The sequence below is a fragment of the Eriocheir sinensis genome, chromosome 7 (assembly GCF_024679095.1).
Source record: "Eriocheir sinensis breed Jianghai 21 chromosome 7, ASM2467909v1, whole genome shotgun sequence".
Lineage (NCBI taxonomy): Eukaryota > Metazoa > Arthropoda > Malacostraca > Decapoda > Varunidae > Eriocheir > Eriocheir sinensis.
Genome location: NC_066515.1, coordinates 15,683,901 through 15,709,786, shown reverse-complemented (window position 1 = coordinate 15,709,786; position 25,886 = coordinate 15,683,901). Strand labels below are relative to the sequence as shown.

Genomic DNA, 25,886 nt, shown 5'->3' with positions numbered 1-25,886 from the left:
AGGCATACATTCCTCGTTCTTTCTCTACTCCTCACGCTAAAAAGCCTTGGTTTAATCACGCTTGTTCTCGTGCTGTCAATGATAGAGAGGTAGCTCACAAAAGGTACCAGAGCCTTCAAACTAATGCTAATTATGAACTTTACATTTCTGCCCGAAATCGTGCCAAATCTATTCTCCGACTAACCAAAAATTCTTTCATTAATAGAAAATGTCAAAACCTTGTTTTCTCTAACTCTTCCCGTGACTTCTGGCATCTAGCCAAAAACATCTCCTCCAACTTCACTTCTTCATCTTTCCCTCCACTCCTCAGTCCTGACGGCAACACTGCCGTCTCATCTATCTCTAAGGCTGAACTCTTCTCTCAAACTTTTCTAAAAACTCCACTCTGGACGATTCTGGGCATATTCCTCCTACTCATCCCCCCTCTGACTCCTTTATGCCTGTTATAAAGATTCTTCAAAATGATGTTTTCTATGCCCTCTCTGGCCTCAATCCTCAGAAGGCTTATGGACCTGATGGAGTGCCTCCTATTGTCCTTAAAAACTGTGCCTACGTGCTGTCACCCTACCTGGTCAAACTCTTTCGCCTCTGCCTGTCAACATCTACCTTTCCTTCTTGCTGGAAGTATGCCTTCATACAGCCTGTGCCTAAGAAGGGTGACCGCTCCAATCCCTCAAACTACCGTCCTATAGCTTTACTTTCTTGTCTAAAGCTTTTGAATCAATCCTTAACCGGAAGATTCAAAAGCACCTTTCCACTTCTGACCTTCTATCTGATCGCCAGTATGGGTTCCGCAAGGGGCGTTCTACTGGTGATCTCCTAGCCTTCTTAACTGACTCTTGGTCATCCTCTCGTAGCCGTTTCGGTGAAACTTTTGCTATTGCGCTGGACATATCAAAAGCTTTTGATAGGGTCTGGCACAAATCTTTGCTTTCTAAACTACCCTCCTACGGTTTCTATCCTTCTCTCTGTACCTTTATCTCCAGTTTCCTTTCTGACCGTTCTATTTCTGCCATGGTAGACGGTCACTGTTCTTCCCCTAAATCTATTAACAGTGGTGTCCCACAGGGTTCTGTCCTATCTCCCACTCTTTTTCTGTTGTTCATTGATGATCTTCTTTCCAAAACGAACTGTCCTATCCATTCCTACGCCGATGATTCCACTCTGCATTACTCAACTTCTTTTAATAGAAGACCCACCCTTCAGGAACTTAACGACTCAAGGCTGGAGGCTGCAGAACGCTTAGCCTCAGACCTTACTATTATTTCCGATTGGGGCAAGAAGAACCTGGTGTCCTTCAACGCCTCAAAAACACAGTTTCTCCACCTATCCACTCGACACAATCTTCCAAACAACTATCCCCTATTCTTTGACAACACCCAGCTATCACCTTCCTCAACACTAAACATCCTCGGTCTATCCTTAACTCAAAATCTCAACTGGAAATTTCATATCTCATCTCTTACTAAATCAGCTTCCTCGAGGCTGGCGTTCTGTACCGTCTCCGCCAGTTCTTCTCCCCTACACAGTTGCTGTCCATATACAGGGGCCTTGTCCGCCCTCGTATGGAGTATGCATCTCATGTGTGGGGCTCCACTCACAGCTCTTCTGGACAGAGTGGAGGCTAAGGCTCTTCGTCTCATCAGCTCTCCTCCTCATACTGATAGTCTTCTACCTCTTAAATTCCGCCGCAATGTTGCCTCTCTTTCTATCTTCTATCGATATTTCCACGCTGACTGCTCTTCTGAACTTGCTAACTGCATGCCTCCCCCCCTCCCGCGGCCCCGCTGCACTCGACTTTCTACTCATGCTCATCCCTATACTGTCCAAACCCCTTATGCAAGAGTTAACCAGCATCTTCACTCTTTCATCCCTCACGCTGGTAAACTCTGGAACAATCTTCCTTCATCTGTATTTCCTCCTGCCTACGACTTGAACTCTTTCAAGAGGAGGGTATCAGGACACCTCTCCTCCTGTATTTGATCTTCCTTTCGGCCACCTCTTTTGTTTTACTTTAGGAGCAGCGAGTAGCGGGCTTTTTTTTTATTATTGTTTTCTTTTTTTGTTGCCCTTGAGCTGCCTCCTTTGTTGTAAAAAAAATAAAAAAATAAGTAAAAAAAAAATAAATTACACACACACACACACACACAAAAGTCTCCCGGGTACACATGCACGCCTACAGGACGACAAACAGACATGCATACTATATACGGCTACGTACACACAGACACACACACATATACAGTCGAGATTAATGTAAAAATTAAGTCCATATCATTTTTTAACTCTGAATGTGCTTGACGGAATAATAATCTCTCTCTCTCTCTCTCTCTCTCTCTCTCTCTCTCTCTCTCTCTCTCTCTCTCTCTCTCTCTAAATGCCTCTCTAATAAAAGCAAAACGGAAAGGATAGAATTCTCAGTAAGCAAGCATAGATAGATAGATAGATAGATAGATACATATAAATAGGTAAGTAGGTAAATAGGTAGAAGGAACGGAAGAAAGGTAGATAAATAAGTAGATAGATATATATAGATAGTAAGGCAAATATGTAGGCTATAGGTGTTAGGAAGGAAGGAAGGAAGGTAATGATAAAAGGTAGATAGATAGGTTTATACAGATAGATAGATAGATAGATAAATATAAATATATAGATAGATAGAGACATTTCTACACAAAAGCACATGTATAAATAAAAATAAAAAAGATGAAAGTAAAAGTATCTAGGTAAGGTGTTGCCATCTATTTACCTTCAACCTCCTCCTCATCACCATATTCATGACACACACACACACACACACACACACACACACACACACACACACTTATTGATTTGTCCAGAGGAAGTAAGGACGGAGGAAGCAGGGAAAGTTACTATTCTCTCTCTCTCTCTCTCTCTCTCTCTCTCTCTCTCTCTCTCTCTCTCTCAGACGTACGATAATCTGTACCCGACTTACGATGAAATGTGTCCCATTCACGACAAACTTTACCCGACATACGATAAACTGTACCCGACTTACGGTGACCTGTACCCGACTTACGATGAACTGTACCCGACATACGATGAACTGTTCCCGACTTACGACAAACTGCACCCGATTTATGATGAACTGTACCCGACTTATGATAAACTGTATCTGACTTACGGTGAATTGTACCCGACTAACGATAAACTGTACCCGACTTATGATAAACTGTACCCGACTTATGATAAATTGTTCCCGACTTATGATGAACTGTACCCGACTTATGAACTGTACCCGACTTTCGATACACTGTACCCGACTTACGATAAACTGTACCCGACTTACGGTGAACTGTATACCCGACTTACGATAAGCTGTACCTGACTTATGATGACCTGTACCCGACTTACAGTGACCTGTACCCGACTTACGATGAACTGTACCCGACTTATGATGAACTGTACCCGACTTATGATAAACTGTACCCGACTTATGATGAACTGTACCCGACTTATGATAAACTGTACCCGACTTATGATGAACTGTACCCGACTTATGATGAACTGTACCCGACTTATGAACTGTACCCGACTTATGATAAACTGTACCCGACTTACGGTGAACTGTAGACCCGACTTACGATAAACTGTACCCGACTTATGATGAACTGTACCCGACTTACGATGAACTGTACCCGACTTATGATGAACTGTACCCGACTTACGATAAACTGTACTCGACTTACGGTGAACTGTATACCCGACTTACGATAAGCTGTACCTGACTTATGATGACCTGTACCCGACTTACGATGAACTGTACCCGACTTACGATAAACTGTACCCGACTTACGATGAACTGTACCCGACTTACGATAAACTGTACCCGACTTACGATAAACTGTACCCGACTTATGATGAACAGTACCCGACTTACGATAAAATGCACCCGACTTATGATGAACTGTACCCGACTTATGATGAACTGTACCCGACTTACGATAAAATGCACCCGACTTATGATGAACTGTACCCGACTTATGATGAACTGTTCCCGACTTACGATAAAATGCACCCGACTTATGATGAACTGTACCCGACTTATGATGAACTGTACCCGACTTATGATGAACTGTACCCGACTTACGATAAACTGTACCCGACTTATGATGAACTGTACCCGACTTACGATAAACTGTACCCGACTTACGATAAACTGTACCCGACTTATGATGAACTGTACCCGACTTATGATAAATTGTACCCGACTTATGATGAACTGTACCCGACTTACGATAAACTGTCCCCGATTTATGATGAACTGTATCCGACTTACGATAAACTGTACCCGACTTACGATAAACTGTACCCGACTTACGATAAACTGTACCCGACTTACGATAAACTGTACCCGACTTATGATGGACTGTACCCGACTTACGATAAACTTTAACCCACTTACGATGAACTGTACCCGCCTTGCGATGAATTGTACCCGACTTACGATAAACTGTACCCGACTTGCAATGAGCTGTACCCGACTTACGATGAACTGTACCCGACTTACGATGAACTGTACCCGACCTACGATAAACTGTACCCGACTTGCGATGAACTGTACCCGAATTAAGGTGAACTGTACCCGACTTACGATAAACTGTACCCGACTTACGATGAACTGTACCCGACTTACGATAAACTGTACCCGACTTACGACGAACGTACCTGACTTACGATGAACTGTATCCGACTTACGACTAACTGTACCTGACTTACGATAAACTGTACCCGACTTACGATGATCTGTACCCGACTTACGATGAACTGTACCCGACTTACGATAAACTGTACCCGACTTGGATCAACTGTACCCGACTTACGATGAACTGTACCCGACTTACGATAAACTGTACCCGACTTACGATGAACTGTACCCGACTTACGATAAACTGTACCCGACTTGGATCAACTGTACCCGACTTACGATGAACTGTACCCGACTTACGATAAAATGCACCCGACTTATGATGAACTGTACCCGACTTATGATGAACTGTTCCCGACTTACGATAAACTGTACCCGACTTACGATGAACTGTACCCGACTTACGATAAATTGTTCCCGACTTACGATAAACTGTACCCGACTTACGATTAACTGTACCCGACTTACGATAAACTGTATCCGACTTGCGATGAACTGTACCCGATTTACGATGAACTGTACCCGTCTTATGATAAACTGTACCCGACGTACGTTAAACTGTACCCGACTTACGACAAACTGTACTCGACTTACGATGAATTGTACCCGACTTACGACAAACTGTACCCGACTTACGGTGAACTGTACCCGACTTACGATAAACTGTACCCGACTTATGATGAACTGTACCCTATTTACGGTGAACTGTACCCGACTTACGATAATCCGTACCCGACTTACGACGAACTGTATCCGACGTACGACACTTTACCAGACTTACGACGAACTGTACCCGACTTACGATATACTGCCAGACGTACGATAACTCCCAAACGCATAACTCACTGCTGCCAGACGTACGATACCTTGTGATAAACGTACGCATTCAATTTTTACCCTTAACGCAATGCTCCACAAGGTTGATTAATTGATACACGAGGTAATACTGCATATCTTTATTCTACAGCAATAAATATATGGGCAGGAGAGCCAGGTAAACTACATTCAGTAAGGATTTAATTAACAGGTGATATTCTCTCTCTCTCTCTCTCTCTCTCTCTCTCTCTCTCTCTTAAAATATATAAGTTTGTACATGAGTTATCAGTATTATTATTATCATTATTCTATTGGTATTATTTTTTATTATTAATCTCTACCTCTTACTGTTTTATATGCATGAGAAATTATTTATGTAACTACACCTTTATATTATTGGAACACAGAGATGGTGAAATTCAAAGCTAAAGAAAGAAAGAAAGAAAAGACAAAGAAATTAAGAAAGCAAGAAGGAAGGAAAGAAACTAAGCAAGAAAAAGAACTATTGAAGGAAAGCAAGGAAAAGAAAAGGGACTAAGAATGAAAAGAAAGAAATGAGTCTGAAGAAAGGAAAATAGAGAAAAAAATAAAGAATGAAAGCCCAGAGGATAGGAAAATACAGGGAAAAAAAGAAAGAATGATAGAAAAAGAAAGAATTTTGGTGGTGTGAAAAAAATAACAAAAGAAAAAAAGGAAGAAAAAGAAAGAAAAAAAAAGAATGCATGAAGGAAAATATGTAAGACAGAAGAATGGAAAAGAAGAGAGAAATAAGGAGAGGAAAACCAGATAAAGAAAAAGGAAAAACAAGGAAAAAAAAAGAAAAAATGTGACCAATGAAATAAAGCAAGGAAAAAAGAAAGAAAAAAGAATGTAAAGAGAAAAATGGAAGCTGAAAGAATGAAAAAGAAAGAAAAAAACAGGCAAGGAAAACCAGACGAAGAAAAAGGGAAAACAAGGAAAAGAAAAAAATGTGACAAGAAATAAAGTAAGGAAAAGAAAGAAAAAAAAGAATGCATGAAGGAAAATATGGAAGACAGAAGAATGGAAAAGAAGAGAGAAATAAGGAGAGGAAAACCAGATGGAGAAAAAGGGAAAACAAGGAAAAAGAATGTGACAAAAGAAATAAAGTAAGAAAAAAAAGAATGCATGAAGAAAAATATGGAAGACAAGAAAAAGAAGAAAAACCAGATGAAGAAAAAAGGGAAAACAAAGAACAAAAAGAAAGAAAAATGTGACCAAAGAAATAAAGTAAGAAAAGAAACAAAAAAAAAAGTATGAGAAAAAATGAAAGCTGAAAGAATGAAAATAGAAAGAAAGAAAAAGGAGAGGAAAACCAGATAAAGAAAGAGAAATAAATAAAAATAAATACATACCACCAACAACTGCTTAAACACTAACACATATGAGGGCACAAAATGACAAAATGCTTCTTTCTAACACTCGAGTAAAAAAAAAAAAAAATAAATAAATAAATAAATAAAAAAAAAAAAAAAATAAATAAATAAAAATCACTTGAGCTCAGAACGGCTTTTAAAAATTTGAACGTTTTAAAAAATACAAAGGGAAACGAAGATGTTTAAATCAACATCTTCCTAGGACACACACACACACACACACTCACACACAAACAAACAAACACCAAGACACAAAAACAACACATATATAAAAAAAAAACACAGCATAAACAAAAGCCTTACTAATATATTTTTCCTCTATATAAGTTTTTTGGGGGGAGGAAGTGGCAAGGTCAGGGCTACACACACACACACACACACACACACACACACACACACACACACACACACACACACACACTCACACACAGACATACGAGAAAAAAAACTACATATATATGGCAGTGTCTCATCCCTGTCACCACTTCTGCATACAGTTATACCCATTCGCATTAACTAGGCGAATTAGCCCCGCCCACAACTGCCCAGGAACCAATGAATTTTAACCTCTTCCACATGTAGCTTAGGATAGAAGGGGTGTGGCTAGTTGATGGTAGGCTATTAACTCCTCAAATAAACCTCATTTGCGTTAACTAGGCAAATTAGCCCCGCCCACAACAGCCCAGGAACCAATGAGCTTGAACCTATCCCAGAGTCAACCAATCACATGTGGCCTAGGGTAGAAGGGGTGTGGCTAGTTGATGGTAGGCTATTAACTCCCCAAATAAACCCCATTTGCGTTAACTAGGCAAATTAGCCCCGCCCACAACAGCCCAGGAACCAATGAGCTTGAACCTGTCTCAGAATCAACCAATCATATGTGGCCTAGGGTAGAAGGGGTGAAGGTGTTTACAAGCTATTAACTCCCCATTCAAACCCCATTTGCATTAACTAGGCGAATTAGCCCCGCCCACAACAGTCCAAGAACCAATGAGCTTTAACCTTTCCCAGCATCCACCAATCACATGTTGCCTAAGATAGCAAGGGGGTGTGGCTTCCTTGATAGGCTCCTGAAACACAATGAATAAGGAAGTGGGCGGGGCTAGCCTTTCACAGCATCCACCAATCACGTAACTTGAATCGTGGAGGGGGCGTGGCCAGCTCGCGGACTGGCCAATAGGAATACAGTAAATTTGGATGCAGGAGGGGGTGTATTTTTTAAGCTAATGTGAAATGGGTACAGTGTGTGTATATGCAGATCCAACCATGAGAAATTTCTAATGCTATGCCGATTCTACTCTTAATATATAGATGTATGTTTAGCTGTATGGTGCCTTGTGTTTTGTGTGTGTGTGTGTGTGTGTGTGTGTGTGTGTGTGTGTGTGTGTGTGTGTGTGTGTGATGCCCATATTCTTAAATGTATCATGCTCCCAGTGCGACTATTTTCCAAGGCCAGAGAGAAGACTAACCGGGTTTTAATGGGCGTTTCTCCTTTTCATGGTGCAGAAGTCGAGTAAAACTATCACAAGGATCACAAACAGTCCATGAAAAGCCCAGCAACTTCTCCGAGAGGCTTTTCAAACAGGCGAACTGAGGCGACAATACATTTAAAAATACGAGCTTGAGTTTTTCGCTGTCTAAGAATAGGTGAGGGTACAGCAATGGACAGTCCGATCTCTTTATCACAGTCTGGTGGGGAATGAACATTGGCCAGCACTCATTCCTTCCCCACTGTCTATATACATACACAGCCAGGCAGCCACCATGTGTGTATGTCAAATGCGTACACGTGTAGGTAGGCGGTGTTTGAGAGTGGCCGCCCAACGTTCCCAGCGAGTTCTTGTGTTATGTTGAAAGAAGAAAACTGGGAAATGCCAATGGGGAGCTAAAACAATATGGGGAAACTACTGTTGTGTCTGGTGAATTAACGGAAAGGAATAAGAATGAAAATGCAGAAAATGAAAGTGACTTACAAAATTTGGTCAGTGTTTTTGATAGTGTCTGTAAAAGGAGAAAGCTGAAAGTAAATGTCAACAAAAGTAAGGTGATGGTTTGTGAGCGAAGTAGAAGTGAGGTTGTAGATTTTGTATGCCCATATAGAGTGGGAATTGAATGTGAAAAAGAATGCAAAATATTTTTGAATGGTGAAGAAATGGAGGAGGTCAATGAGTTTAAGTACCTTGGATCCGTAATGTGTAAGCATGGTGGCATGGAGGGAGAGACAAGAGATAGGGCATTGCAAGGAAGAAGGGTGGTAGGGTCTTTGGGACGAATCATGAATGGCAGAAGTGTGAGCATGGAGGTAAAGAGGGATTTGAGAAATACAATAATAGTACCAACCCTCACATATGCAAGTGAAACGTGGGCCTGGAATGAAAGTCAGAGGTCTAGAGTGCAGGCAGTGGAAATGAGTTATTTGAGGAGTGCTTGTGGTGTGAGTAGAATGGATGGAATGAGTAATGAAAGTGTGTATGAGTGTTTTGGAATGTGTCACATGGGGTGAAGAAGTGAAGTGACAGACTTTAAAGTGGTTTGGCCACCTGGAGCGAATGGAGGAGAGTAAGATGACCAGAAGGATGTATGTGAGTGAGATAGAGGGAGGGAATGCTAGAAGACAACCTCCAGTGAAATGGAGGGTTAGGGTGCAAGAGTACGTTAGGGAGAGGGGTGAAAGATCTTTGAGAAACTTTGAGCAGGCAAGGAGGGAGTGTCTGGACAGAGAAAGTTGGAAGCTCTTCTGCCGTGGCCATCCCCTGGTGGGAGCTCCTAGGAGCAGGCGTCAATGAAATGATGATGAACAAGAATGAAAGGTATGAAGGGAAGGATTAACAAACAGGAATAAAAATGAAAGGGAAGAAAGGAAGAATCAACAAACAGGAATACAAACAAAAGGAAGGATTAACAAACGACAGGAATAAAAATGAAAGAAATACAACAAACGAACAACAAACTAAATGAAAAAAAATAAAGAATAAGAGGAAGAATAACTGACAAACAGGAGACATAAGAAGGATACATGTGAACCCGTTGGAAGGATGGAAACACACTCTCAAAACACACCCTAAGTTTATGTACACAAGCAAGTTTATGTGTATAGATGTACATGCAGTCATATTCCTACTCCGTGTGAGATGAGATTCTGTGTGTGTGTGTGTGTGTGTGTGTGTGTGTGTGTGTGTGTGTTTTACCATTACGCGTGGCAGTTGATGCTCCGAGTCAATTAATTATTGTCATATCTTCTTCCTTACATAATATATCCCTTTATAAACAATGTCGAAAGTGGAGTCAAATAAACCTTTCCCTGTTGACGCTGAGACGACGAAGGAGACGAAAGGAAAAGTAAATTAATAATTGTACGGTAAATGTGAATGAGATAAACTGCCTTCTCTTAATTTTTTGCACTCATTGACTTCTCTCCTCCTCTTCCTCCTCCTTTTCTTTGCACTGTTAAACCACTTTCTCTTCCCTCTTATCTTCTCCTCTTCCTCCTCCTCCTCCTTTTCTCTGCACTGTCAAACCACTTTCTCTTCACTCTTATCTTCTCCTCCTCTTCCTCCTCCTTTTCTTTGCACTGTTAAACCACTTTCTCTTCCCTCTTATCTTCTCCTCTTCCTCCTTGTCTTTGCACTGTTAAACCACTTTCTCTTCCCTCTTATCTTCTCCTCTTCCTCTTCCTCCTCCTTTTCTCTGCACTGTTAAACCACTTTCTCTTCCCTCCTATCTTCTCCTCTTCCTCCTTTTCTTTGCACTGTTAAACCACTTTCTCTTCCTTCTTCACCAATGTTGACTTCACTCCTGCCTTCTCCTCTTCCTCCTCCTTCTTTGCAACCTTCTCCTCATTTTCCCAACCCTCCTTTTCCTCTCCATTCTCTCCTATACTCAACTACTTCTAACCCTTTTCCTCTCCATTCTCTCCTATACTCAACTACTTCTAACCCTTTTCCTCTCCATCTGAACTGAAAATCACTCATTAGGATATTCAAAAACACAAATTTACATGAATCGGAAATTAATATGAAGATGATGAATGTAAGCTCAAAATAAGACGTAATTATCAAGTAAAAAAATATAGTTATCTTCAGAAATGCTGTTGGCAAAATATACATAAATAAATACATCCACGAGCTCAAATTGACATAAATCAGAAATTGCAACCCCTTAAAAAACACTTAATTTGATGGTGGTGAATGTAACCTAAAAAATAAGACGTAATTATTAAGTAAAAAAAATATAGTTACCCTCATAAATAAATAAATAAATAAATCCAGAAGCACAATTTGACGTGAATCAGAAGTTTTCATCCCTAGAAAAACACTTAATTTGAAGGTGATGAACGTAACCTCAAAAATAAGACATAATTATTCAGTAAAAAAAATATAGTTACCTTCAGAAATATATAAATAAATAAATCCAGAAGCACAAATTGATGTGAATCGGAAATTGCAACCCCTTGAAAAACACTTAATATGAAGGTGATGAACGTAACCTCAAAAATAAGACATAATTATTCAGTAAAAAAAATATAGTTACCTTCAGAAATAAATAAATCCAGAAGCGCAAACTGACGTGAATCGGAAATTGCAACCCCTTGAAAAACACTTAATTTGAAGGTGATGAATGTAAACTCAAAATAAGACATAATTATTCAGTAAAAAAATATAGTTACCTTCAAAAATATGTAAATAAATAAATCCAGAAGCACAAATTGACGTGAATCAGGAATTGCAACCCCTCGAGAAACACTTAATTTGAAGGTGATGAATGTAAACTCAAAATAAGACATAATTATTCAGTAAAAAAATATAGTTACCTTCAAAAATATGTAAATAAATAAATCCAGAAGCACAAATTGACGTGAATCAGGAATTGCAACCCCTCGAGAAACACTTAATTTGAAGGTGATGAATGTAAACTCAAAATAAGACGTAATTATTCAGTAAAAAAATATAGTTACCTTCAGAAATATATAAATAAATAAGTCAAGAAGCACAAATTGATGTGAATCGGAAATTGCAACCCCTTGAAAAACACTTAATATGAAGGTGATGAATGTAAACTCAAAATAAGACGTAATTATTCAGTAAAAAAATATAGTTACAAGAAGCGCAAATTGACCTGAATCGGAAATTGCAACCCCTTGAAAAACACTTAATATGAAGGTGATGAATGTAACCTCAAAATAAGACGTAATTATTCAGTAAAAAAATAAAGTTATCTTCAGAAATGCTATCAGGCAAAATATAAATAACTAGATAAATCCAGAAGAACAAACTGACATGAATCGGAAATTACAATCGCTCGAAAACACTTAATTTGAAGACCATGAACGCAACCTCAAAATACGGCTTAGTAGAGGATTGTAGTTACTTCCAGAAATGCTATCAGGCAAAATATAAATAAATGATAAATCCAGAAGAGCAAACTGAAGTGAATCGGAAATTACAATCGCTCGAAAACACTCAATTTGAAGACCATGAACGCAACCTCAAAATACAGCTTAGTAGAGGATTGTAGTTACTTCCAGAAATGCTATCGGGCAAAATATAAATAAATAAATACATAAAATAATAAAATAACTTGAATAACTTAATTGAATGACCCCAAATTGATAAGTATAATTTCTGAAGGTCAAAAGTTGCTAGTGACCTTATTTTTGCTATTTAAAGAAAAAAATATAATGACTTACAATTTCTAAAAGGTCAAGTCATTAGCGACCTTATTTTCCATTAAAAAAAGGGATAATTTCAGGTCAAAAGTTGCTAGTGACCTTATTTTTGCCATATAAAAGTCCCACAGAAATAATGCTTCATAATTTCTAAAAGGTCAAGTCATTAGCGACCTTATTTTCCATTTAAAAAAAAGGGATAGTTTCTGAAGGTCAAAAGTTGCTAGCGACCTTTTTCCCATTAAGAGGTCAAAATAAAATAACAGAGGCATAATATTTGAAGGTGGGAAGTTATTGGTGACCTTCATGTCATTTTTCTCTACCTGACCTTTCCTCTCAGCCGTGACCTTTCCTTGTCTTGGGTCAGTGCGAGAACCTGTCACTTCTGTCATGTGTCGAGGTCATTTCCCTGCCCTGGCGACGTTGACCCTTCCTCGGCGACCTCTGAAGCTTGACCTCCCGACACCCCCTTCCCTGTGTCTAGGTTTGAGCTCCTATATTTTTCTGTCCTTCCGTTCTCAGCGATTTTTATTTCGTCGTCGTTGTCGTTGTTTTGGTTTCCGTTGGTATATGATTTGCTTGTTTCTGTTTTCTCGTCCTCTTCCTCTCGCTCGTTAACTTTCGTATTTTCCGTTTTTGTGGTATTTTCATCGGTTTCCGCTTCTCCGTCGTTTGTGTTTCCGTTGGTGAAGGTTTTGTCCTCTCCTGTCTTCTCTTCCTCCTCTTCCCTTTCCTCCTGGTTATGTGTTTTTGGACCCATTTCCTCGTTTTCTTCTTTCTCGTCTTCTGTGTTTCCGTTGCTGTATGCTTTCCCATTTTCTTCCTCCTCCTTCTCCTTCGTCGTCTTGTCTTTCATTTTGTCATTTTCCGAACTATCTATCCCTTGTTTTTCTACCTTAACTTTCTTTTCTTTCTCTATTTTTGACTTTACCACTTCTTCTTCTCTCTTTATTTCATCACACGCATTTTCCGCTCTCTCCACCAGCTCCTGTTTTGCCATTTTCACTCCTTTCTCTTCTTCTTTTATGCTAACTGCTTCTTCCTTAATTCCTCCCTCCTCCTTCTTCACAGCCATCTCTCCATTTTTACAATTCACACTGTCTCTCTCTTCTCCCTCCCCTTTCCCTTCCTCCATTCTTTCCTCCACCTTCGAAACCTGACTATTTTTAACCTTTTTCCTCTCCACCACCTCCTCTTTGACCCCCCCGGGCCTCTTGCGTATGACCTTCCTCGCCTTGACCCTCTCGGCAAGGTCGTTATCTTTGACCCACTCCTCCGGGATGGTCCACTCTATGGGCTCAAACGCGTCCTCTTCCGACCTTCCAATGATCCTTGAGTTTTGGAGGAGTTGCTGTGTGATCTTGAGAGGGTCGTCCTTGGGGGAGTAAGCCACGAGGGGGACGGCCATGAGCTCAAGGAGGCGTTTCATGAGATCGTTGACGTAGGTGTTGATGATGAGGTCGGCATGTCGGTCCTGGGGTTGTGGGGTGGGGTTGTGGGGTGAGGTTGAGGAGGAGGGGTGATAAGGGGTAGACAGAAGCATGGGAAGGGGTGGCGTGGTGAGGTTGAGGATAAAATGAAGGGGAGGTGAGGAATGGGAGTTGTGGGGTGGTGGTGGGGGTTGTGGGAAGGTGTAAGGGGAAAGGATGGAGGGGTAAGGAAGGAGTATGGGAATGTCAGGTAAGGTTAGGATGCAATGAAAAAGATATATGCGCATTAGGTTAGGTCAGGAAGGGAGGAGAGGGAAAAAGAGGAAAAGGGAGGAGGAATGGGTTAGTGGGATAGGGAAGGAGTGGTAGGGTAAGGAAAAAGTACAGAAGTTTCTATTAAGTCAGGAAGGAGAATGAACTTAGTCACTGCAAATTATGATATCACTAATACAGTAAAAGTCCAACAATCCGATGCCCAAAACTCCAGAAATGATGATGATTTGGAATTTTCAGCTGAGGGTCAATTTTAGCTTTTCAGGGTAACATTGAGAAAAACCATGGGAAAAAATTCAATAATACTGGTAAATAAATGAAAACTATGCACCAAACTGTCAAATTCTGAACCCATGCTGACACTCATGAGTCACCCAGTTCACGGCGCGTTAACCCAGCCGTGTGTCTGTTACAGTGTTGTCTCCCGAATTCGCTTGGTTTTATCTGTGTTCTTCCACCATAATGGGTCTTACTACGCCACCTTCTATGAGGCAGACAAGGAGGCACATTACAGTCACAATTGTCAACACGCCATCTGTTTGTTTACCTGTATCAGATGAGCAGCAGCAGCAGCTGCTGCTTGTAGTTATGTACTCATGATTGTTTTTATTGCCCATTTCATAATTTCATCAACTGATTTTTATAGAAAGAAGCATTCATTAATAAATAATTCACAGTGTATGATATATTTAAGCTCCTTGAGTCAAAAAGAAAATGTCGGACAGTTTGTGAGTGCTGCCGACAGTAGGTACTTTGCTGACATGAACTAATGTAAGTCACCAAATAACTTGTTGCAGTCAAGTCAATCAGATGTGATGCTTAACCCGCAAACTGCTGTACGCCTTCTGGGCGGCTGAGCGGTAAGCTGCTGTAAGCCTTCTGGAAGCGGGCTTTTCAAACAGGCGCCAAAAAGTTTCCGCCGTGGCTTCAGATACTGCCAGAAAAACATTTTTGTGATAGAAAAATCTAAGAAATATGCAGGATACAACACATTTCGAGCTACAGATATGTGTATTGTAATATTTATGACACGTTTATGTAACTTAGATATCATTTATTGAAGGTCAATCTCTTGCTGATATAGCCGCACTAGGCGACGCACTCAGAATCTCAGTCCCGCAGCTTACGGGTTAAATGTACCATACGTGTGGCAAAAGTCTGGGGCAGGCACTGAAAATCGGCAACTGCCGGACCAAGTGTGCTAAACGCTAGGAATGGTGTGTTCCGAACATTTTGAGGTCCCTCCTGGCAATCTGGAAAATGCTAAACCAGAAGGTGCATGACCCCCTACGTTCCGGATTGAAGGACTTTTACGGTACTATGAATATTACTTCATTATGATATGGATAGAGTAAACACCGAGAATAAGAACAGCAAACTAAAATGACAAAAATAAAGATTAAAACAGAGATAAAATATATACATCTCTTACCTGCTTGGTGGGCTGGAGGTTGCATATCACCAGCTTGCCGCCGCGCTTTTTGGTGTCCACCGGAATGTTGCCGCTGGGAACAATCTGTAGCGTTGTTCCCAGACACAGGCTCAGGTCGGCCACACTGCAGGGGGGAGGGGAGAAGGGGAGAGTTACTTTTAGTCTTAGTGTTTACATATCTATATTATTAATTTCCAATGCTGCTCCTTCTATTCCTCACACTTCTTCCCCTTTTTAACTCTTTTCAACTCTCTCCGCTCCCCATTCCTACTTTCCTTACTCTCTCTCTCTCTCTCTCTCTCTCTCTCTCTCTCTCTCTCTCTCTCTCTCTCTCTCTCTCTCTCCCCCTCCCTCCCTCTTGTCCCTCACCAGGCGTTGGAGATGGCCAGACCAAGGTCGGCGTCAGGCAGTCCGTCCTCCCAGTCCAGAATGTTGTCGTGCAGCTTCCCGCGACACCTCCTTCCATTACTCCGCCTGGCTGGACACGACTTGCCCTCACTCTTCTGCCCGACGGTTGTGGCCGCTGAGCTTCGGACGAACTGCCTGTGTGTGGGGGGAAAGGTAAACAGATGAAGTAGACTTAATATGGGGAAGAGAAGAAAAGGTCTGTTATTACGGTTCTGGTTGAGCTTCTGATGACCTGCCTGTGTGTGGAGGAAAGGTAAATGTAGGGCCTTTTTTTACTTTATCTTTGCCCTTGAGCTGCTTCCTTTACTGTAAAAAAATAAAGAAAAAAAGTAAAAGTATGAGTTTTGGGTTTGGTACCGATAAATACATTGTGGGTATGAGTTTTGAGGTCTGGAACCAATAGATACAATGTGGGTACTTGTTTTGTGATCTGGAACCGATAAATTCAGTGTGTGTACGAGTTTGGGGTCTGGTACCAATACAATGTGGGTACTTGTTTTGTGATCTGGAACCAATAAATTCAGTGTGGGTACAAGTTTTGATGTCTGGAACCAATAAATACAGTGTGGGTACTGGTTTTGTGATCTGGAACCGATAAATTCAGTGTGTGTATGAGTTTGGGGTCTGGTGCCGATAAAGAAAGGAAAGACAAAGGGATAAATGAGTGTGTGGGAATGATAACAAGGAGAATGAAATAACTTGAATAAAGGGAATGAAGTAACCTTAATATAGGGAAAAGAAAAGAAATATAAGATAAAAAGGTAAACAAATGTGTGGGAATGACAAAAAGATGGATAACTTAAACATAGGGAATGAAGTAACCTTGATATACAGAAAAGAAAAGAAATGAGAGATAAAATAGTAAGCAAATGTGTGGGAATGACAAAAAGATGGATAACTTAAACATAGCGAATGAAGTAACCTTAATATACAGAAAAGAAAAGAAATGAAAGATAAAATAGTAAACAAATGTGTGGGAACGACAAAAAGATAGATAACTTAAACATAGGGAATGAAGTAACCTTGATATACAGAAAAGAAATGAGAGATAAAATAGTAAACAAATGTGTGGGAACGACAAAGATGGATAACTTAAACATATGAAATGAAGTAACCTTGATATACAGAAAAGAAATGAGAGATAAAATAGTAAACAAATGTGTGGGAACGACAAAGATGGATAACTTAAACATATGAAATGAAGTAACCTTGATATACAGAAAAGAAAAGAAATGAGATAAAAAGGTAAACAAATGTGTGGGAACGACAAAGATGGATAACTTAAACATATGAAATGAAGTAACCTTGATATACAGAAAAGAAAAGAAATGAGATAAAAAGGTAAACAAATGTGTGGGAACGACAAAGATGGATAACTTAAACATATGAAATGAAGTAACCTTGATATACAGAAAAGAAAAGAAATGAGATAAAAAGGTAAACAAATGTGTGGGAATGACAAAAAGATGGATAACTTAAACATATGAAATGAAGTAACCTTGATATACAGAAAAGAAAAGAAATGAGATAAAAAGGTAAACAAATGTGTGGGAATGACAAAAAGATGGATAACTTAAACATAGGGAATGAAGTAACCTTGATATACAGAAAAGAAAAGAAAAGAGATAAAATAGTAAACAAATGTGTGGGAATGACAAAAAGGTGAATGAAATAACTTAAATATATAGAATGAAGTAACCTTAATATAGGGAAAAGAAAAGAAATGAGAGATAAAATGGTAAACAAATGTGTGGGAATGACAAAAAGATGGATAACTTAAATATAAGGAATGAAGTAACCTAAATACAGGGAAGAGAAAAGAAAGGAAAGATGAAAAGATAAATGAATAAGGGAATGACAAAAAGATGGATAACTTAAACATAGAGACTGATGTAACTTTAATATACAGAAAATAAAAGAAATGAGAGATAAAATGGTAAACTAATGTGTGGGAATGACAAAAAGATGGATAACTTAAATATAAGGAATGAAGTAACTTAAATACAGGGAAGAGAAAAGAAAGATGAAAAGATAAATGAATAAGGGAATGACAAAAAGATGAATAACAGTACTATAGGGAATGAAGTAACCTTAACCCGGTAGCAGCGGGGATCATGTTTCTTAATGGTCCCTCTAAATGAGAAAAATGAGAAAAAATCATCACTCACACAAACCATTTCATAATATATATCAAAGGATTTGTGATCAGTTTATGCATCATCTACTTTTGGGGTTTATATCATGGCACAAATTTGTCCCGTCGCTGCTACATGATAAAGCCACAAATTTGTCCCGTCGCTGCTACATGATAAAGCCACAAATTTGTCCCGTCACTGCTACATGATAAAGCCACAAATTTGTCCCGTCGCTGCTACCGGGTTAACATGACGAAAAGAAAAGAAAGGATGGATAAGAAGATAAACAAGTGTGGGAATGATTAAAATGAGGATGAAATAACTTTAATATAGGGAAGATAATAAAAGAGAGGAATGATAAAAAGATGAATGAATGAGGGAATGATAAAAAGATGAATAACTTTAACATAGGAGCGTTGAAAGAAAGAAAAGGTAGACCAACAGACAAAATAACATAGGGAAAGAACATTACCACTCGACCTTATGAAAATTTTGGTTTGTTGATATTGTTTTTTCTAGTTGGGCTTCTGATGAACTGCCTGTGTGCGTAGGAAGATAGAAATGAATGAAGTAAGTTTAACCCGGCAGCAGCGGCGGGCCAAATTTGTGGCTTTACTGTGTAGCAGCAACGGGCCAAATTTGTGGCTTTACTGTGTAGCAGCAACGGGCCAAATTTGTGGCTTTACTGTGTAGCAGCAACGGGCCAAATTTGTGGCTTTACTGTGTAGCAGCAACAGGCCAAATTTGTGGCTTTACTGTGTTGCAGCAACGGGCCAAATTTGTGGCTTTACCGTGTAGCAACGATGAGCCAAATTTGTGCCATGATATAAACCCCCAAAATAGATGATACATAAACTGATCACTAATGCTTTGATATATATTATGAAATGGTTTGTGTGAGTGATGTTTTTTCTCATTTTTCTCACTAAGAGGGACCATTAAGAAACATGATCCCTGCTGCTACCGGGTTGATATGGGAAAAAAAAAAAAAAAAAAAAAAAAAAAAAAAAGATGAAAAAGTAATTGAAGGAGTGGGAAATATTCAAAATGTAATACAGGGAAGGGAAAGATAAGCAGATAAATGATATAACAAGAAGGGAAGGGAAGGGAAGAGAAGAAATATTGCCCTGCCTCTCTTAACTTCAAGAAATTTGACTGTTTTGGTGTATTTTTTATTGTTCAAATTGAGACTCTGATGAACTGCCTGTGTGTGGATGTGTGTGATAGACAAACAGATAAGCAAAACAACCTTAGTATAGAAAGGAATTACTAGCATTTTTTTTTTTTTACAGTAAAGGAAGCAGCTCAAGGGCAAAAAATAAATGAGATAACAATGATTAAATAAAAGTTCAACATTAAACCCAAGCATTACAGCATGAAACTATAACAATTCCCTACCCAACACACTCACCAAAACAAGAATAAATAAATAAACGAATAAATACCCAGATGGGGGGGGGGGGGAAAAAAAAAAAAAAAAAAAAAAAAAAGGTAACCTCAAAATATCTTAAAACATCACATAAAAATATCAACATTAACCCTTTCCTTGCACGCAGTCTGGACGCGACTATCCCCTCAGGCGCAGTCAGGGAGCCCAATGGGGGGGTTCTTTTAACCTCTGTATCTCAAAAACTATTCATCGCAGCTAAAAACCAAAAGCAACACTGGAAAGAGGAGGTCCAGATCTATAGGAGTCGATTATGTATGCCTCTCTTGCAAACGTACATGCACGTTCAGGGAGTGTTGAATGTTAACACTTACGTCGGTGCGTGCGGGATGATCAACCATATTGAGGTAACTGTGGATATCTCTTTTTTCAGACTCTGGCAAGGGAGTATTGCTAACTGCAATATTTACAACTATTTAGTCAAAGAATCAGTCAGGTGATAGGTGAAACTATGCAAAAATGCCGCTATATTGGGGAAGAACATCCACCAGTTATTCGTCTGAAGATTTGCCGCGCTGGGCTGATATGATTTTCCACCAAATTTAGTGAAGAACCCACTCAATTGGCAATCCTGTGTTGTGAGAATTAGTGTTGGAACACTCTCATATGCGGGAGATTTGAGTGCGGCTGGAGCTCGTAGCGAGCGTTTAGCAACACCAGCAAGCGTTTAGCAATGAAAGGGTTAACCAAAGTCTTCCAGTATAAAACAACAACAACAGCCTAAGTAGGTAATATAATAACCAAAGCACACACAAAAAAATAATAGCAAAGTCTAGCAACAACCAAACTATAAAAATAAAAAAATAAAAAATAAAAATAAATAAATTATATAACTTCAACAAGAAAAATAAAAAAATAAAAAAATCCACCCCCTTGACCTAACCTAACACAAATTAAGCACAAAAACGGAAAAAAAGCAATTACATAACCTCAAGACAAAATATAAATAAATAAAATAAAATATGAACAAATAAAATAAGTCCCCTTAACCTAACCTAACCTTAACCCGGTAGCAGCGGGGATCATGTTTCTTAACCCGTAAAGTGTTTAGTACGTATATATACGTTCGGGAGGGAAAGTGTTTAGTACGTATATATACGATCATCGTTTTCTTTTACTTCATGGCACCTAAACCTGTAGAAATGGTTCAAGATGTCTTTTCTATGCCTAAATATGATTTTGAAAGCTCACTCTCATTTTTATTGTATTGCTGTGGTCTATTACATAGAATGTATCCATGACCACGAATGATTTATTGAAAAAATAGGTATATTTATAAAAATATGTCAGTGGTGTCATAATTACTTATCAATATACTCAAAATACTGTTCAGTAGATCAGCTTTTTTTATATCATTCCAACTTGAATAGCAATTTCAATATATTTTGTGTTCATGCGTACAGTCATCGTCGGTTGTGTTGGCAGCCCTGGGGCGTGAGGCGCCGGGTTGGCGGGTTGGCCCAGCAATGAGTCATGATAGCCAGACACGCTGCTACACCCTCGCTGTTAGCACGTGTTGTCCTGTGCAGTGCAGTGTTAGCTATACAGGCAGCCTCGTTGGGCCCAACAGGGTTGTTGCTGTCTGTTTCTCCTTTGTATTCATTCATGGCTCGGAACCTGAGTCATCAGTTTCCCAGCCATACAGATTTTCATGGGATATGCTACAGTCCAGAGGTAATACACAATTACCTCTTAGATATACTTGTAAAATTGTTATGTTATGTAAATTGTACAGTAGCAGAGAAATACAAAATTGGTCAGCAAATGCAAAGACGCGGAAGCTACGTAGTAAATGGGAAAATGTTTGGGGTATGTGATCAGCTGGCGGGCGAGGGCGGGCGGGCTGGTATGCAGGAGTACCAACATAAAAAACATAAAATTCTTATAATGGGTTATTTGGGCAGCTTTGTGTAATTTTTTTGTTGTTGGTGTTACAAAACATGTTATGCTTGTGCAATGAAGGGATAATATTGTGCTACTTATATACACATAGAGAAAATATAGTCTGTACGAGCGTGATAAATTTGGTACTATGATATGACTATAGAAAGGCTAGACAAACAATCCTCAGATATATTTTACAAGAAACTCAAACTAAACAATATATAGTCATGGAAGAAGCATTCACAGTGTGTCGGAAATAATAAATAAGAAGCGGAAGTTACATAGTACTGTTCTACATGTTTCGTCTTACGCACCACCACTGGAGTATTGGTGCCACGCGTGAAAGGACTCACAGAAAACGACAGCTTACAGGGAACACACATATATCGCATTTATATAGTTCAAATCAGCTATTTTTTTTCAATTTTATAAGACAATAATATTATTTGGCCAAAATCCAACCCCACATGACCTGTTTCACTCCTATAAAGCAACACTGTACGGGTTAATGGTCCCTCTAAGCGAGAAAATGAGAAAAAATCACCCCTCACACAAACCATTTCATAATATATATCAAAGCATTTGTGATCAGATTATGGATCATCTATTTTTGGGGGTTTATATCATGGCACAAATCTGGCCTGTCGCTGCTACATGGTAAAGCCACAAATTTGGCCCGTCGCTGCTACCAGGTTAATGAGCTTTGGATAAAAAATAAAGAAGTAAATAAATGAACAAATAAAATGCACCCCCTTGACCTAACCTAACCTCAATGAGCTCTGGATGAAATAAAGAAATAATAAATGAACAAATAAAATGCACCCCCTTGACCTAACCTAACCTTAATGAGCTTTGGATAAAATAAAGAAGTAAATAAATGAACAAATAAAATGCACCCCCTTGACCTAACCTAACCTTAATGAGCTCTGGATAAAATAAAGAAGTAAATAAATGAACAAATAAAATCCACCCCTTTAACCTAACCTTAATGAGCTCTGGATAAAATAAAGAAGTAAATAAATAAACAAATAAAATCCACCACTCAACCTAACCTTAACGAGCTCTGGATAAAATAAAGAAGTAAATAAATGAACAAATAAAATCCACCCCTTTAACCTAACCTAACCTTAATGAGCTCTGGATGAAATAAAGAAGTAAATAAATAAACAAATAAAATCCACCCCTCAACCTAACCTTAACGAGCTCCTCCTCACCTCTGACACAGGTTACACTTGTCGACGAACATGTCTCCGTGTAGCTCCGCCAACTTCCGACGCGGCAGCCCGGAGCGCAGGTGGAGGCCGTCGATGTTCTGGGTCACCACATACTGGACATAGCCTGCAGAACATGGCGGTGAGGGTAGAGGCACAGTGGGATACGAGGCGTCCAGAACCAAAGGGGATGTTTTTCTGTGCATATCCCTGTTCTCTTTCTCTGTCTGTCTTGTTTGTTTGTCTCTGTCTGTTCGTCTGTCCTTTGTGCATCTCTCTCTCTCTCTCTCTCTCTTTCTCCAGAACCAAAGGGGAGTCTGTACCATTTTTACATTTTTGAGTCATGGGAAGAGTCATACAAACTTGAACTCTCCTCTATTGAATGGTATAGGAACCCAACGGAAAACCAACCATCTGGAGGGTGTACTGAAGGGTCAAAATAAAGTGATACACAAGCATAACCCTCTTCTATCAAACAGTATCTTCAGCCAAGGGAAAATCAGTCATCGGGAGGGTGTACTGAGGGGTTAAAGTGACATAGATGTACTACCCTCCTCTATCAAACAGTAAATATAGCCAAGGGAAAATCAACCATCTGGAGGGTGTACTGAGGGGTTAAAATACAGTGACACATGCATAACCCTCCTCTATCAAACAGTGTATGTAGCCAAAGGAAAATCAACCATCTGGAGGGTGAAGTGAGTGATCAAAAGTGACAGCAATAAAACAAAGCTGGGTGGCTGAGTGGTCATGGATGTGGTACTCTGGGCAACTCGGGGTTCAAGTCAGTTCAGTCATCGCCAAGTGGCCCAAGACTACCCACTTGCAGCCCCGATGACCGCCTATCAACCCAGACTCACCCTGCTGCTCCAGACTGACGATGGCCATGTGCGTGAGTGTGGGCCGCGCGTCGTCCCATGATATATTGACCTCTGGCTTGAGCCCTTCCTTCTCCAGCGTCCAGACTCCATTGGGGCCTCTGATGGGTGAAGGGAAGGAGTTGTGTTACTTATGATTCTGTCAAGGAGTTGATGGTTGAGTTAATTATGTTATGTTGTATTAATAGTGATTCCGTGTGGGAGTTGAAGATAAAAAGTTGAATGTTATGTTATGTTGTGTTACTTATGATTCTGTCTAGGAGTTGAAGGTTGAGTTATTTATGTTATTTTATGTTGTATTACTACTGATTCTGTATAGGAGTTGAAGATAAGGAGTTGAATGTTATGTATGTTGTGTAACTTAAGATTCTGTATAGGAGTTGAAGATTAAAAGTTGATTATGTTATTTTAAATAGTTTGGAAATAAAAAGAGCTGGGTACACACACACACACACACACACGTTTAAAATTTTAATGATATACTTGGCATGGAAATGATTAAATAGAGTAAATACATTTCAAGCTATACTCAATCCTGCTTTTTTTTTTTTACAGTAAAGGAGACAACTCAAGGGCAATAAAAGCCAACAATAAATAGAAACAGAAGTAGGCATGACCATACAAACACACACACATGCCCCCCCATAAACTCACCTGAAATCAGGGATCCCGGCTGCCGTGCTGATCCCAGCCCCCGTGTGGATGACGGTGTGTTTGGACTCTTTCATCCACTGGGCCAGGATCTGTGCCTTGCGCTCCACCTCATCTGCCGGGTCAAACCTCTGTGGAGGAAGCATTGAAGGGATTAATAAGTCAGCCTATTGAAAAGATATATATTTTCATGTGCCACTATCTAATGCACATATATTAACACATTGTCATTGTTATGTAGATCAATATAAACTATTCCTTTCTATTTTTTGTATATTTCTCTTGAGGTAATATATCAATACATATAAATATATCTTAGGGTTGCGTATGGAGTTTATTTCATTTGTAGGTGGCATGGCAGCCCACACCACCCCATGGCTGTCCAGATCTATGGCACACCACAGCTAAAAATCTAATGTGTTCACTCTTACTTTTGAGGGGCTTTGCCCCTTGAAAACCCCTCAGGGTTACTAAAAGACAACTGAATACCTCTTAACAAGGGGGCTCCGCCCCCCCTCAACCTGTGTTACTACTTGTCGTCACACTGGGCATGGGTCATATTATTATAACTATTCATTTGCACAACAAACAAGGCCCCAAACACTGATGTAAAAAATTGTCAAATGGAAGAAAAAACAAAAATAGGAGGTGGTGACCTAGAGACACGGTCCCCGGCAAACAGCAGTCGGGCAAGGAGGACAGACAACACCTGGTACCCAGCCAGCCCCGTGACCCCGCGGCCCGCAGTGCCCCCCAGCAGGCCAGGGGGCAGGCGGCCCAGGTAAACACCGCCGAGGGTTGCTACGCAGATGCACGGCCCGCACGCTGCCCCTCATATTTACCTCCGGCAGGCCGAGCTTGCCCTTGTTCTCGTACTTGCTCAGCCCCTGGGCGTAGCTGCACGACATGCTGGCTCCCCGCGGGTGTCCTCCCCCTGGGTGAGGGGAACTAGGGGGAAATGTCAGCCTGTGTCACCTTAGGCAAGGAACAAAGGGGGATTTACTGTCTGCAACGGGACACTGGGCAGGGATTTCGCTATTTCATCTGTTATTTCTCTTTTTTCCTTTTCTGTTTATTGTATCTGAGGGAGTTTAAGCCATATAGAAGTCTGTTGTGCTCGTGGTATTTTTATATCCATTGACTAAACCCTTCACGAGGGAGTTATAGAAGGCGAGAGCTCCATTTTGTAGCTGTTAATATTTTTTCCTTTCTTATTAGTATACCTGAGGGAGTTTATGCCATTTAAGAAGTCACATTAGTGCTCAAGATATTTGTTTTTCCATTTGAGGGTGTGCTATGAAAGAATACAGCCCCATTATATGTTATTTCACCTCGTTTTTGCTTAAGGTATTCATAACGTTTACCATTCACGAGGGTTATAAAAAGCTATAGAGCTCTAATTTGTACCTGTTAATATTTTTCCTCTCCTTAAGTATTATATTTGAGGGAGTTTATACCCCACCCCCAAAAAGTCATATTAGTGGACAGTTTTATTTATATATGAGGGGGTGTTATGAAAGAATAGAGCCCCATTAGGATATTTCACCTGTTATTAATTTCTTCTTTTTGATTATTGTATTATATCAGGTAGGT

General features: G+C 39.8%; 3 protein-coding genes and 1 long non-coding RNA gene across 7 annotated transcripts; 3 read left to right on the top strand and 1 right to left on the bottom strand.

Annotated features, from left to right (window-relative positions):
• Positions 1-2,962: 2,962 nt before the first annotated feature.
• On the top strand, positions 2,963-3,594 carry LOC126995305 (adhesive plaque matrix protein-like). Its single transcript, XM_050854793.1, has 2 exons — positions 2,963-3,255; positions 3,378-3,594. The coding sequence occupies exons 1-2, from the start codon at positions 2,963-2,965 to the stop codon at positions 3,592-3,594; spliced, it is 510 nt and encodes a 169-aa protein (XP_050710750.1).
• A 313-nt stretch (positions 3,595-3,907) lies between these two features.
• Positions 3,908-4,417, top strand: LOC126995303 (adhesive plaque matrix protein-like). Its single transcript, XM_050854792.1, has one exon. It carries the CDS (start codon positions 3,908-3,910, stop codon positions 4,415-4,417), a length of 510 nt encoding a protein of 169 aa, XP_050710749.1.
• Positions 4,418-8,230: 3,813 nt separating this feature from the next.
• On the bottom strand, positions 8,231-25,617 carry LOC126992956 (NAD-dependent protein deacetylase Sirt7-like). Of its 4 annotated transcripts, XR_007747196.1 has the most exons (9): positions 25,136-25,617; positions 24,297-24,424; positions 23,625-23,743; positions 22,768-22,891; positions 16,049-16,222; positions 15,680-15,803; positions 12,364-14,018; positions 12,053-12,212; positions 8,231-11,073 (listed from the first exon to the last, which is right to left on the bottom strand). XR_007747196.1 is itself a non-coding variant. In XM_050851791.1 (7 exons), the coding sequence occupies exons 1-7, from the start codon at positions 25,199-25,201 to the stop codon at positions 12,933-12,935; spliced, it is 1,821 nt and encodes a 606-aa protein (XP_050707748.1). In that variant the 5' UTR covers positions 25,202-25,617; the 3' UTR covers positions 11,920-12,932. The 4 variants fall into 4 exon arrangements, 1 of the variants encoding a protein (XP_050707748.1); XR_007747195.1 differs by having other exon boundaries at positions 12,053-14,018; XR_007747202.1 differs by lacking the exon at positions 25,136-25,617 and adding an exon at positions 24,950-25,106 and having other exon boundaries at positions 12,053-14,018.
• Positions 11,067-12,063, top strand: LOC126992973 (uncharacterized). The gene is made up of 3 exons (XR_007747208.1): positions 11,067-11,351; positions 11,490-11,633; positions 11,922-12,063. It is a non-coding gene; the product is annotated as an uncharacterized LOC126992973 (long non-coding RNA).
• Positions 25,618-25,886: the final 269 nt, after the last annotated feature.